The 15,640-nt window shown below is 38.0% G+C and overlaps 1 protein-coding gene across 1 annotated transcript in view; it reads left to right on the forward strand.

The window, feature by feature from the left end:
• Positions 1-14,871, forward strand: part of ZSWIM6 (zinc finger SWIM-type containing 6) — a 194,030-nt gene extending 179,159 nt beyond the window's left edge. Inside the window, exons 9-14 of the mRNA XM_072826598.1 lie at positions 485-745; positions 4,573-4,708; positions 7,759-7,916; positions 8,554-8,717; positions 10,391-10,472; positions 12,118-14,871. Coding sequence (XP_072682699.1) covers positions 485-745; positions 4,573-4,708; positions 7,759-7,916; positions 8,554-8,717; positions 10,391-10,472; positions 12,118-12,980 — 1,664 coding nt within the window. The 3' untranslated portion in view covers positions 12,981-14,871. The remainder of the gene's footprint in view (positions 1-484; positions 746-4,572; positions 4,709-7,758; positions 7,917-8,553; positions 8,718-10,390; positions 10,473-12,117) is intronic.
• Positions 14,872-15,640: the final 769 nt, after the last annotated feature.

The raw sequence follows: 15,640 nt of genomic DNA on the forward strand, positions 1-15,640 counted from the left end.
GATGACTCTTTGATAACAGAAAGGACCTTGAAATTGGGTTGTGTCTGTTGTTTTCTCTACACTTCTCATTAAATTTCGACATAGTGGTAACAGTTTGGGAACTTTTTTTTTAATGCCAGGCTTTAAAAAAATCAGCAACTGTTGTAGTCACTGTAATTTTGCTCTTGTTTAAAATCTTTTTTCACTCTTAAGTATTCTTACAATGTCTTCCTAGCTTTGTAGGGTTTTTCTGGTGATTCATTTTCAGTGGGAGAAAAATATTTGTAATATTCCATCCCCCAAAACATACACATCTGGTCATTCACCGTCAAGTTTTAAAACATCTTAGAAAAACTATTCACTTTAACGTAAGAAACAATTTTCTGGCTTTCTTGGAATAAAGTCAATAATTCATTTATCAGTAGTGGGTAAAATAAATACTTATACCTATCATTACATGGAAAAGTAATATCTGAACTCTGATTTCTTTTGTGACATTTTACAGAGAATATGGGACAGTGCAAGTCTCTGGAATACCAGCATCTACCTGCACATAAATTCTTAGAAGAAGGGGAATCCTATTTAACACTAGCTGTGGAAGTAGCCCTGATAGGGCTGGGACAGCAGCGTATCATGCCTGATGGGCTGTACACACAAGAGAAGGTTTGCCGGAATGAGGAGCAGCTCATTTCCAAGCTTCAGGAAATTGAATTGGATGACACACTGGTGAAAATTTTTCGCAAGCAAGCAGTCTTCCTATTAGAAGGTAGTGTGATACAGAAGTTTTCCACTTGTTCTGCCAATTTTATTGAGGCACAAGCTTTCTTATGTTGGGAGTATTGTTTGAATGCATTTGGTGTCGTAGTAATTCTGATTGGTATGGTCACTGAGTTGTCATGGGAATGTTTACTATCCAAAAAGTAGTATCACTTGATCAAAAAGTATAGTCAGATGTGTGTCTTTTAAGTGTCGCGTAAGATAGCATGTTAGAAATGAGCCCCATTTAATGCCACAAACTTTGAAAAAGACTGTTGTTATTTAGTCTGTGCCATTACTGAGATAAATGCAAGTTTGATACTTAGTGAGTTATTACTGGTAGCCATGTATCTATTTGATTGACCAATTAAATAATGGAAAGGAAATTCGTTGGCATTCCTGTGAATTATTATTATGGCTATTACATGACATCCGGGTTTTGAATATGTCATTTGCACATGCTAGCAAAGGACTAGAGGCCCCAGGAATGGATTTCCACTGTGCTAATTATTCCAGAAAATTCATTAGGCATAGATTCACCAAGTTCAAAGTTTCTTGGATTCTCTAAGGCAAAGTCTAATTTTCTTCTTTTTGTAAGGTCAAGAGCTGAATGGCCTAAGAAATTTTGGTTGGCATTATTTTTAAAAAGTAGTGGGTTTTTTTTTTTTTTTTTTTTGCTTTTTTTCTAGAAAAGATTAATTAAGTATAATAGCCTCATCTTTTACTCAAATTTAGGGGATGCCTAATTGGTAAAATTGCTTCTATCTCTTCAGTCTATGGGTGTTATTATTGTGGGATTCTCTGTGATTGATAGTTGAATAAAGTGTGGTATCTTCATCTTACATTCAGAACTCTTGCATACGGGGAAGGGATTTAGAAAAAATAACATTTCACAACCTCTTTTATTTGTCCAAAGCTCAAGATCTCTTTGAAAGAAAATATTTTCATCAAATATATTATACATTTGTATGTTTTAGAAGTGCATTTTAAAGGGAACATACTCTTAGAAAAGTTAAAACATGTTAATATTTTGCTTAATTTTGGTAAAATTCCTGATCATGTTTTGAAGCCCTCGCCTTAACTTTTTTTTTCTTCTAAAGATAAAAAAGCACATGTTGGCAAATTTCAAGTGATCTTCGTTCTTTCTTCGTTCTTGTTTTAGTTTCCTCCTATATAATTCCTTTTGATAAAAGTATCATGAACCACAAACTTAGTGCTGTCACTGGCTGTTAGTGACTGACTTTTGATTTCCACTGTACTTAAAGGATAGGAAGAGGATGTGTGCTTTTCAAAGTTGGTAGTATCTGATATCTGTTTATCATTTGCCTTTTTAAATGTTTCCATGTTCATTACTCACGAATATTTCACAACTGTTTCTTAGATTTTGATTAGAGCATTGTTCCCCATTAAATATTTTTTTTAGAACTATGCCTGATAAGGAGTGCTTTTGACTCATTGCAGTCTCCTTTCCTTTCCTGATCCTATGAGGCTTGTAGAGAATGGCTAGTGCAGAACAGGAAGCAGTCCAAGGGGAAGCCAAGGGACCATTTCTGTAAACTCCCAAAAATAAGCACTCCATGGTTGAGTTGACTGCACTGGGGCACCAAGTTCTTCATGTATTTACACTCTGTAAATTTCAAGCACAAAATAGCAGGCACTAACTCTTCTGAAATAAAAGATGCTTAACTTTTTCTGAAAAAGAAAAAGCAGTCGTCCTGTATTGTTGCTGTATGTAAATCACTTGACCATAATACAATACTAGCATATTGGGTCAGTTGGCATATTGGTAAAGCACTTTTGGGGAGTTCAGAGACTACACTCAATTACTAATCCACAAATAATTCTGTGATATCTGACTGAATATTTTTCTTGTTGGGGGATGTCATAACAATAAGTGTTGACTATTATGTCCTGGGTTTTTTATTTTATTTATTTATTTTTGCATAGCACAAAAAGGTAACTTGGTGACTTAAGGGAAACATTGAAAGGAAATGGAGGAGAAATGAAGGAAATGAGTAATCTACAAGTTTTCTATAATGAAGCCTTCAGTAAAATAGTATTCTAGTCTGCCCGGGCTGCCATAACCAAATACTACAGTCGAATGGCTTAAGCATTAGGAATTTCTCACAGTTCTGGAGGCTGGGAAGTCAGAGGTCAAAGTGTTTGTCAGTGAAATTTCTGGTGAGCCCTCTCTTCCTGTCTTACAAATGTCTGTTTTCTCTTTGTGCTCTCAACACAGCAGAGGGGGAGAGAGAGCAAGAGAGCTCTCTGATGTCTGTTCTTATAAGGTCACTAATCCTGTTGGATCAGGGCCACATCCTGTGAACACATTTAACCTTAATTACCTCTGTGTAAAGGCCCATCTCTAAGTACAGTCACACTGGGAGTTGGGGCTTCAGCATATGAATTTGAGCAGGGAGAATAAACATTTAGTCCATAATAATAATCTAAAAATTTAGCCTTGTTATATGAACTAAAGGCAGAACTATAATGCTATATCAACCTTTTAAGAATATCAGGTCACTAAAACATTTCTAAATGTCTTAAAAATATGAAGAAGGTAATATATTTGGTAAAATTAGAAATCTAGGATGGATTTTACTTTGCCTAGGCAAAAAAATAAGGTTTTATAAAAATATGATTTTCAAAGTACTTAAATAATGGGCACTTGAAAAACACTAAACAAAAAATAAAATAATGAAATGTTAAAATAATCTCTGTTAAAATGATCTAGAATGTATCATGCTCCTACCCAGTAACTCCTCTCACCATTTGTTCTGAACTGCCATTTCTTGCATTCTAAACTCTTCACCAGACTGATTTTTCTCATGGAAAACAAATGTATTATGTCCTTTGAGCAGCAGTGTCATGGTTCATAATTCTAGAAATCATGAAACAGATGTTACCCAAAGGTGACATGGAAACTAATTTATTAAACACTTTACAGTAACTAAACCTCAAAGTACCTAAGTGGAAAGTAGTTGAACTAACCACTGTGGTTTCCTTTCAAAATTTATTTTAAAATTCGGTATCGCCTTTCTTAGGGGCGGCATTCAGAGAGCACACAGGGGAAGTTAGCTCTACTACCATGCCTGTCATAAGTTACTAAGAAATGAATTTTGACAGCTTAAATGTAATTTTGCTTTTGAAATTGGTCTTTTGGAGTCCCTGAAGTGGTAGATTTCCAGTTACTTTAATTTTTTTTCTTTGCCTATGGTGAGTATCAAATGAGTTACTAACTATTCTTTTATTATTAATCACTTTCTGAGAATTAATATCTATTTCTGCTTATTAGAAGCAACAGTATTTAAAGTCTTTGTATTGGAATTTGTGGTTTAGATTCCTCCCCTGAGGCAGAGCACTCTTCTGGAAACCTGGGCTTGTCTGTGCCCATAAGACTGATTGGATCCAGGGGCAGATTCCAAAGTTAAGCTGCAGAGTCATCTATGCATTTGAAAATCTGTATGCTCAGATGTCACACATTGAGAAAGGATGTCTCAAATTCAGTGAGATTTTTTGTGTTTCAGAGGGTTTCTTTCTCTGAAACAGTTATAATATGAAAAAGCTCTGCCCCCTAGTTCTTTGATTCTCATTTTAACTATGGTATAGTTAGTTGGGGGGTCGTTCCTGAAATGAATTCAATACTGAATACTATTCCCTATAGAATGATTTTTGACTAAGAATTGTAATTTTTTCTACTATGTCACTTTGATTACATTCTTAACTAGATTAGCTTGTGTATGTTATAACTTTACATAAAAATTTTAAAAATATAGTTTACAAGAAGTCTTAGTTCCTTTCTTAGGAATGTAAAATGTGTATGCTCTCTTCCCACAGCCGGACCATATAGTGGTTTAGGCGAAATAATTCATCGGGAGAGCGTTCCAATGCACACATTTGCCAAGTATCTCTTCACCTCTCTCCTACCTCACGATGCTGAATTGGCATACACAATTGCCCTGAGAGCAATGCGGTACGTATTCACGGCCCAGCCGGGCGGAGGCGACCCAGATTCCCCATGGGGAAAAACAGCTCTTAACTGACTTCTCACTCATTCGTATTTCTTGTAGGCAGCACAAAAGCTTAAGAAACTATTTATACTTCTTGGATTGTTGTAGTACTGGTTTGTTTGTTAGTTGGTCTGGCTTTTGTTTTACAGTAAAGGAAGAATTCTATCCTAGACTGGTCATGATGGCTTTTTTTTCTTACTTTTCTTGATGCTAGAATTTGGGAATTAGAGAACAGTTTCAGGCCAGGTTTAAACACAAGGGAGCACCAGTTGAAACCTTCCTAAATAATTGATCGTTTTGAAAAAATTCGATTTTTGAAACAGTGGTAAATACTAAGTATACTTGACTGAATGTGATCCCTCAGGGAGCCCTTCACACCTGCTGTAATTCCATGGTCCATCCATCATTAGTGCAAGGAGGCTGTAGGATCATGGAAGCACCTTTGGGCTCACCTGGAGGGCAATGGAAGATGGGATCAGGGGCTAGGGTTAAAGGTATCACTATCAGGCATCTTTAGGACCTGCTCTCCTCACTCGGACTGCTCCCAGCCCCTCCTTTTCAGTAATAATAATTAGAATAGGTTGTTCACTGCCCTTGACCTTGCTATTTTCACTTTCCTTTTTAAAGTCTATTCACAAAACAACAACAACAACCAAAAAAACCAAAAATAAAGTCTGTTCACCAAATATTTTTATCATGAGTTTGCCTAGGTGAATATTTTTTAATGAATTCAAGATTATATTTTTGAATCTTACATGTTGCCTTTTAAACCTAAAGGACCTGAAAGGCTTATCTACCTTTCTTAAAGTGTTTTAAAAAATTAAAACACTCCTATGTTAAAGTGCAGATTAGATCCAGTTATAGTCAAGTCACCAAAGGTAAACCATGTATACACCCAAGAGCTTGAGATGTCAAAGACCAGTTTGACCCCATAGAATCTTGTCACCAAAGATTCTTTGTCTGCAACCAGTATAGTGGATTCAAAAGAAAGTCTTGCCACTATGAGGGTAGCTTATATTTTTCAGGGGGCCTCTTTTTTATGCAGTGTGTGTGTGTGTGTGTGTGTGTGTGTGTGTGTGTGTGAGAGAGAGAGAGAGAGAGAGAGAGAGAGAAAGGGAGAGAGAGTATGTGTGTGTGTATATGTGAGAGAGAGAGTGAGAGAGTACATATACCTATGTGTATGTCAGTTTGTAGTGAGACTGACATCCTTTAACTTGGCATTCTTTCCTTGGCACCATGAAATCTCATTAACCCATCAGAGAGGCCTTGTGAAGTTCTTGCTTGTTTGTTTTTAAAAATATCCCCAAATAAATTAATAAGTAACATAAGTAAACCCTCCACACATACTAAATTACTTTATGCCCCTTGGTTTATATTTTAGGACACAGGTTTTTTTAAGTTCCTATTCCCATTTTTGGAAGCTGAAATAGAAGCTGTCAGACGAAGACAGATGCTCAGCTCTATACTTACTTAAATCATAAGAATTTTGCTCCTGTTGTAAAGGGAAGGAATGCTAATGTTATGATGCCACCAGATGCTATTGCTGTGACCACTGTAAAGTTTAAGGATAAAATATCATGAGGTTTCTCTGTGATTCTGGCTTATGGGAAAGTATCTGTCAGGTGGAAAGGTTTGCTTTTCTAACACACGGAAACGTATTTGTCCTTGGTTGCTGCCAAGGCAGTTTGTTCATGGGGGATACTAGTAGGGCACCAGGGGATTATTTTCCACCTCTTTTCTTGACTTGCCCCTACCTCTGCTACCGGACTGCCATGGAAGGGGGGTAGCAGACCTACTAGGGCATCTGAAGGGAGCCAGGGGAACCGGCAAGAAGAGAGACCTGTAGCTTACTACAAGTGGGAGAGGGGTTGGGGAGCTGGAAAAGGGTGTTTTTAGCACTCATGTTCTCATCTTTTCAGGGCTCTTAACTAGTTTCTGCTGCAGCAGTTCTGGAAAGATCTGCCGGTGAACACAGGGACAGTCTGGGGTTTTTGAAAAGTTAAATAGGAACTCCACCAAAACTCTTATTACCTAATTGCCTACCTTGTCACCCTTTAATGCTAATTTCTCTTTGTCCTTAGCTAAAAAGAAAAGAAAATGAGGCATTTGGCCTGCTTTACTGCTCTCGGGTGCGACCCCAAGGCCCAGCATCACACCCTGGCCGTGTTAATTCCTCTTGATCCTTAATTCTTATTCCATAGGCCCAAACACTAGTATCCTTGAGTTAAGGTCAGCTTTTTGATGATTGTGAAGGAATAATTGTAGTTGTAGCTACTCTGTTAATCTCTTCAGTACTTATATTTGGAAGAGATTGCTAAGCACGGGCTTTGTTTTCAGTAATTGTTCTTTATTTGTTGGCATATTCTTAATCATAGATTGATTAAAATCAGATCACGCTGAATTTTTGCAAGGCTGTCAAAGTACAAATACTTGGATAGTTTGCATTTATCATCTCTGATAGGATTGATACAACATGCTCTAATTATAAATTCTTAAAGTAATAAGGAACTAATTTTGCAGAAAGTATGAATCTATGGAAAGGAGTCCATTTTTGTTTAGCTTCCCCTCTTATTTTGTGTTTTAATGAGTTAGCTTATCCATTTCAGCTATCTACTGTTCCCTGACTGTTTTTATCTCAGTCTTAGGTATTCACTTGACTACGAGCTTCTGTTTTTATTTTTTAATGAGTGATAAAATTCAAAAATTTTACAGTAGGTGAACTCGTCTTGTGTTTCAGATCTCTTCAGTGTTACATATCTTGATTTCCTTGAATCTTGCAGTTTTTTTGAATGATGCTAAAGAAAAGAAATCTCTTAGGTTTGGGTACTGAGCAATTAACAAGGTGACTTTGGCATCCAGATAGCAGAGTGTAGCCGTACCAGCTCTTCCTGCACAAGGACCTGAACAGTTTCTCCCAGCATCTACCCACTCATCTGCCTTCTCACCAGATCCTGTGGTCAAGGTGATGCACAAGGAATAACTAGGAGCCAACTGTCTTGTTTTCTCATTACAGGTTGCTAGTATTGGAATCTACTGCTCCAACGGGAGACCTCACCCGCCCACACCATATTGCATCAGTTGTTCCCAACCGATATCCTCGTTGGTTCACTCTAAGCCACATAGAATCCCAGCAGTGTGAGCTGGCGTCCACCATGCTAACTGCAGCCAAAGGTACTCGATTGTCCCAAGACCTCATGATTATTTTGTTAGTTTGCCCCCTTTTTTGTTTTTAAAGAATCATGCTATAAAATTATCAATAGTGGTGCCAATGTCCAGTTGTGGGGGATCCTTTTCCTTAGATGTTAGCTTATGAGGTAAAACGGGTGCTACTCACTTGAGCCTGACATTTTCCTCTTTTCATTGTATCATTAAAGTTGGTGCTGCTTGAGTTTAGGTTTAGATACCATATCATGTCAGTAGTGGTTCTGGTTTCAGAAACAGGTTAGGTTACATTTTTTTTTATCCTCTGAAAAAATATTCATCAAAAATACATAATAGGAACTAGGAGGGCTTTTTGCTATCTCATGTTGGTTCTGGTTAATATGTACTCGTAGTCAGTAAGGGTGTGTCTCGGTGTATCTTCTTTGTGAAACTGAGATTTATAGGCATTGCAGTAGCTCTGGGACACTTAGCTGTAGTAACAGTTGTGCCATATGTGAACATTTCAGGTAAATTAACTTGTGCTTTATGTCTTGTTTTATTTCTCTCTCTTTTTTTTTCCTCTCTGTGTGTGTGTGTGTGTGTGTGTGTGTGTGTGTTGTGGTGGTTTGATTTTTGGTTTGGTTTGGTTTTCCCTTATTTGTTGCAGGCGATGTTCGAAGGCTGGAAACAGTATTAGAATCCATCCAGAAAAACATTCACTCCTCATCCCACATCTTCAAGCTTGCCCAGGATGCATTTAAAATAGCAACTCTCATGGACAGTTTGCCAGACATCACTCTTTTGAAAGTATCTCTGGAACTGGGCCTGCAGGTACATGACTGGTGGTCTTTCCCGGGGCACCAAGGACTGCTAAATAAAGGCGCCATCTCAGGGTTGTTTCTGTCTGGGTATTTTAGTGTAGCCACATGACTCTTGAGTGCACAGACTTTAGGAGAGCACTGTGCTTCAGAGCCGTGGACATCCCCAGCTGAACCAGACTGCCGCCTGAGGTGCAGGGGCTGCACTTTAGAAGCCCTATTTTTGTCCTTCAATAAAAAAAGTCATTTTCTGAATTATAGCCTTAACATCACTATTTCTCCGTTAGTGAATAGAAGCGATTATTGCTAGAAAGGGACTTAAGGGAAACTATCGTGTATAATAAAGAACCAGTTGTTGGGGTTAAAGTTTTAGAGGAATTGTGAATTTTTATTGGTGTTTGCATGTTCATAATAGATGGGCAGTTATAGCTCCTTTTTATAACCCTGAGAAAATTAGTTAAAGGGGGAGTGATGGGTCAGGGTCCAGTTTCACCTTTCCACAGGCCTGCTTAGATGTTTTACCAAGGACATTTTGAGTTAGTCATATAGGCAGATGTTTGCTTCCTTATAGTCTCTAAAAAGATTACTGTATAAACCAGAAACTGAGAAGTCTTTAGTTTGATTTTTCTAAGGAATTCTCTTTTTTCCATTTGCTTTTTTTGGTTACCATTAAAAGCAGTGAGAGAAATTGTTTTCCATTTACCTTAAGTATGAGGAATAGAATGCCCTGATTAGATGATTAACCTTTTTTTAGTTATGGATTCCCCTTATGATGATTAATAAAGTTTAAAGAATTAGATTACAGGAAAATGCACTTACCCTATATAGTACTGTACAAGCAGAGGTATTTAAGGTATACAGTGACATTTGTGCTATTTGGCTTATTGTTGTTATCATTGGCCTCTTAAAGATATATGCAGAAAGAATCATTAACAAGCTTTCTGGTTATTTGGAATTTGGGCAGATTTTTTTTTTTTTTTGTAAATGGTAGATTACTGAGTATTTAGTCCCTGTCTTATTATTTCTACAACTCAAGGAGGAATCCTTGCTGAGACTTTAGGCATGTTATATCCCAAATGTTCTCAATCTTAAAGAGTGGGAGAAACAGGAAAAGATGAATGATTTATTTGGGGATCTTACTAGAAAATGAAAATCAGACAACTAATGATGTCAAAAATGGTCTCTTTCCCTAGACCTGGGGTTATCTTCATGCTCACCAGGAAAAGGAGCAACCAGAGATTGAAGGAATAATTAAGATGATTATTCTAAGAGATCTCTTTGCCAACTGAGGGCTACTAGTCGGAATTTGTTCATGAGGAGCCTCAAAAATCTAGAACCATAGAATTTGTTAAAGCTGGGGAGGAGAAGAGGGCATAGACTGTGCTTAATGTTGCAGTCCAGCCCTCTCATTCTGCAGATGAGAAATGTGATTAATTGAGCACCTTGCCCAGGATGCTGCTTCTGTTCACTCGGCCCACCTGGAGTAGAATGTGGGCCTTCTGTCTCCTAGTCTAGGGAGCCATGAACGAATCCAAATTGATATGCAGAACTTTGCTGTAAATGTGGCTCTCTGTCCTCTTGGTAGTAGGGAATATTCCTAGTCGTTTATGCCTTGGGATGAATTGTTTCTTTCTTCCCTTGACCTAGAATAATCTTCAGAAACGTTTTGTTTTCCTATCTTTATAGGTTATGCGAATGACACTGTCAACCTTAAATTGGCGACGGCGGGAGATGGTGAGGTGGCTGGTAACGTGTGCTACTGAAGTAGGTAGGTAAATTCTGGAGGAGGAGCTCTCCCAGCTGCCTCATGGTTGGATTTAACTCGTCATTTACAAACACAAGAATGTTTTCTCTCTTTTACCTTGACTTCTCCAAGGCTCCCTGCTCCTTCTATCAACCTGCAGGGTCTTCCTTTCCCCCAACCACTGCCTCCAACCTTTACTTTTACACACTTGCATTGTCCTTCTTCCAGACTGTCACATTTGTGCGGTTTCAGACTCTTGTTTAAAATTGAGTAAGTCACTGAGTAGACACTTCTTGCAAGGTTCTATCACTCTTAAGGTGCTTTTTAGTCACTTTTTGTGATAATCAGGTTTATAATTTTATTTTAAAGAGTTCCAGAGTGAATCCCTAAGTGGGTTGGAAACCACCTTTGAAACTAAGTTGAGACTGTGGTTTAGTGGTTTCATTTCATTTTAATGAAAATAATATAAAGTTATCTAGTTGTGCTGAGATTTTTCTTCATCATTTGAGGGCATATGTCATCGTATCCATTCAGATAGATGATTACTGGGTGTGGTTTAGTTGAGCTTTCAGGTGTGGGAAAGCTAGGCATAAGAAGATCCTCTTGGTTGCCCATAATCTGCATTTGGTGAGACCGTCAACCAACTATTTCCCCTCTGTAGTGGTAAATCAGTACCAAAGAAAACATTTCCAGTAGGAATGCCAACAAACAAAATGGTGGCTACTTTAAATAAATGCTGGTTAAATTATCTCTCTTTCTGTTTGTATCAGAAAAGGGTACACTTTTCTTGCTGAGAGGACACCCCCACCTCGGTTTTTAAATACTGTAAAGTCATTCTTCTTGTTTTTTACTTGTATTAATCATGATGGTTTGTGACTTTGGAAAAAGGGAAATTGGTCTGAATATAAAAATTACATCATTAAATTGTTGAAGTGATGCTTCTTCAGTGAACCAATACAAAGATAATACCAGTTGAAGAACTACTATACAACTTCTTCCCCACCTCACTGTACCAAGGTGTATAGCTGACTTCTCTTTTAGATTTTAGTACCTTCTCTTTAAATCACTCACAAGTTAGGCTTTTCCTACAGCTCAGGCATATTGGGTCTCTGCACTTAACATGATTATTTTAGAAAGATCTTATCAGTCATCATTTCTAACATCTAAGTCATCTGTAGGTCTGCTTCTGTTGATTCTTTTCTCTTGATGATGGGTCACATTTTTCTGCTTCTTTGCGTGTCCTCATCATTTTGTATTGTATATTCTTTAAACTTACCCACAAACACACATACCACATAAAAACTATTTTGGTGAGAGTTGTAGTTTTTTCTGACTCAGATTCTGTTGTGGGTAACTGACAGGAGGCCCCAGTGAACTAGAACTCATTAGCAAAAAGCCATTTTCTGAAATGGCAGAGCAGCACAGTACAAATACCAACTACGGAGGAAGTTTATTACAGGAAGTTCGTGTTCCTTTCAGGCCTGTCACTGAATAGCAATCTATAATCACCTTATTCCAAAGGTTGCTCCCAGGCACATTACCTTACAGGATTTTCTGGCCTGATGTCCTATGATAGGTAACCACGTAAGCACTGATTATTAGGTGGATTTAAGACAAGACCTCTGGGAGCCTCCTCGGCAGTAATTGGTCTTCTCTGTATTCCTTGAAGGTGTTTATGCCTTGGACAGTATCATGCAGAGTTGGTTTACCCTCTTTACTCCCACTGAGGCCACAAGTATAGTTGCGACCACCGTGATGTCCAACAGCACCATCGTCCGCCTCCACCTGGACTGCCACCAGCAGGAAAAGCTGGCCAGCAGTGCCCGGACACTTGCACTGCAGTGTGCCATGAAGGACCCTCAGAACTGTGCCCTCTCCGCGCTGACCTTGTGTGAAAAGGATCACATAGCTTTTGAGACGGCGTACCAAATTGTTCTTGACGCTGCTACAACCGGCATGAGCTATACCCAGCTCTTCACAATAGCACGGTACATGGAGCACCGCGGGTACCCCATGAGGGCCTACAAGCTGGCCACCCTGGCCATGACCCATCTCAACCTGAGCTACAATCAGGACACACACCCTGCCATTAATGACGTTTTGTGGGCCTGTGCGCTCAGCCACTCCCTTGGCAAAAATGAGCTTGCAGCTATAATACCTCTGGTGGTCAAGAGTGTCAAGTGTGCAACGGTACTGTCAGACATTTTGCGCAGGTGCACTCTGACCACTCCTGGCATGGTGGGACTTCACGGAAGGAGGAACTCTGGTAAGCTCATGTCACTGGACAAGGCCCCCTTGAGGCAACTCTTGGATGCCACAATTGGGGCCTACATCAACACGACGCACTCACGACTCACGCACATCAGTCCTCGGCACTATAGTGAGTTTATAGAGTTCCTCAGCAAGGCCCGAGAGACCTTCTTAATGGCGCATGATGGACACATTCAGTTTACACAGTTTATTGACAACCTGAAACAAATCTACAAAGGCAAAAAGAAACTGATGATGTTGGTTCGGGAGAGGTTTGGTTGATAGAACTTGTATGAATGGGGGTGGGGGGGTGGGAATGGGAGGGGTGGTTTGTTTTTACTTGAGCCTGCCTTTGTACCCTTTTTAACTTAAAGAACAGAGCCACACCGGTATTATATGTGTATAGTTATATTGCGTTTGCAGACTAAATTGTCATGTTGTGAAAGTTTGTGTGTTTTTAATTTTTTCCCCTTTTTCTTTCTTTTTTTCCTTTCCTTTCCTTTTATTTTATTTTATTATTATTATTATTATTATTTTTGGTTTTGTATGAGCGAGAGGTTAAAAAGGTTTGGTTTACACTGAGTATATGTTGTCAAGTGGCGAAAGTCCACATAGCTCTCCTGTTTTCTGTATACGTTCACAGCCTCAAAAAAAAAAATAATTGAAATGGCTTTAAAAACCAAACAAAACACCTCCATCCTGTGATAAGTACCTCGAATGGATTCAGCTTTACTCCTTTGTAACTCATCTTTACATTTTCAGCATATTTAAACAAACCAACAAAATGAAATACTAATAGTTAAAAGGCTGACCCACGTGGCTTTGCAGTGCTGTTCGTCCAGAAGCATGGCACACGATGCTTGTGCATGTGGAAACTTAGCGACTGTCAACATACATTCTCAGGGATTTATCAAAAAAAAAAATTAAAAAAAGAATGAGAGCATTTATTGTACTGTATATATATTATAGTATATGTCTGAATATTGAAAATATAACATTAACTAATTTATAAAAAATATTCTATGTAATGCAAAATACTTGAAGCTGCAGTAGCTTGGTTTTAAACAAAAACAAAAAAAAAAAAACTGAGAGAAAACCTATCAGAAGGACTAAAAGTGCGCCTTGCTTCAGGGTTGGCTCAGGCGGTGAACTTCATGCTGGGCATCTATGCAGAGCCACCTTTTGGATTGCATGGTTGGACTGAGATCTATTGGGAAAGATTATATATGTATATATATTTATACAGCTTATGTATACATATATATATGTATACACACAGACACCAGACACACACCACCACCAACAACCACTACACCACACATGCTTGTAACAGGCACTAGAATAAAGAGGGACAACAAAATACACAGCCAGAGCAGCAAGCCTTAGCATTAAGAATATACAGTATGCCGGAATTGGGGTTCGTGCCTCCTAGCCTAGGAAACTTAAAAGAAATATCCTTTTGACACAAAACGGAAAATGTTTTCCAAAACAATTGACATATGATACATTACGCCTTTGCAGTGAGCTAATAATAAGCTAACCTTTGTGCACAAATAACATTATATATATTATATATCTATTCTGCATAGGTATTTTGACTTTGTGCAGGACAGAAAGTTGTGTAGGTATGACTGTTCTACTTTTCAGTTTTCTTTCTTTTTTTTTTAAATATATTTTATTTTCTCTAGAATTACTCAAAACAAAAGCAGCCTTCTATCTTGCCTTGTCTTAATGCTTTAAAATAACCAAACTGGAGATCTAACTACCAAACTGTTCATTATATTATTAAATACCAACTTTGGTTACAGTATAGTGTCTTTACTTTAGCTGATGGTTCTGTAACCTTGTGCTTTTTAAAGCAATTTTTATGTTTTGGTGCAAAAGTTGTCCAGTGTCTCCTGTTCCCTTCATTAGAGAACATGCTAGAGGTATGTTTGTAGGTATTTTTGTTTAGAAGAACTATTTCATGCGCTCCATTTTATTTATTATAATAGGTAAAAAGAAAAAAAAAAGGTTGTACTTCATCACCCATGTAAACATGCTCATGAAGTTGAAAGTAATTAAGATTTGATACACTGATATCAATTTATTTATGTAACTAAATCACTGTTTTATAAACTTGTTAATGATCAACAATTTTTGTTTTGATTAAAATTAGTTTTTTGAAAGTTGATTCTGCCTCCTTTATGGTATATGTCGTATTACACTTAAACTTGGTAATTATTAGACCTGGATGTTACCCCCTCTCCAAGTGTCTAATACTATATTCATTCATCCAGTAAATATTTATGTACTGTTTTCTAGGCCCTGGAGATATAATGGTGAACAAAACTAGGTGCCGGCGGTTACTGGCTACCTAGTGGAGAAGACCGGCATGCAGCATCACAAAGATCAAACACGAGACAGGCTAGCTGACTTTTCCTCAGTCTGTACATGTGGTCATGCCTCCCTAATTAATAAACTATAATTTAAGATGCTCAGTACTTGATATTTTTAATAAATGCTGAGTTTGTGAGAGGTTTTTCTGTGTGTGAGGTTTAAAAGGAAATTGCCTTACAGCAGGTAAACGCTACCTACGCGTGATATACATTTGTGCCACCCCATCTCCATCAAAGATCTATAGCAGAGTAGATTGTGTGTGTATGTGTGTGTGCGTGTGTACTAAAAACTGTATCACAGACCATGTTAATCATTTTTAAGTATACAGTTTGGTAGTGTCAAGTATATTTACATTGTGCAATATGTCTAGAACTTCTCACCTGAGAGGACTAAGTCTTATACCCATTAAACAACAACTACCCTTTTCTCCCTTTCCCCCAGACCCTTTTAACCACCATTTTACTTTGTTTCTGTGAATTTAATTACCTTAGAGACCTCATATAAGTGCAGTTATACGGTGTTTGTTCTTTGTGTCTGGCTTATTTCACTTAGTATCGTGTCCT

The sequence above is a fragment of the Canis lupus genome, chromosome 5 (assembly GCF_048164855.1).
Source record: "Canis lupus baileyi chromosome 5, mCanLup2.hap1, whole genome shotgun sequence".
NCBI classification, from domain to species: domain Eukaryota; kingdom Metazoa; phylum Chordata; class Mammalia; order Carnivora; family Canidae; genus Canis; species Canis lupus.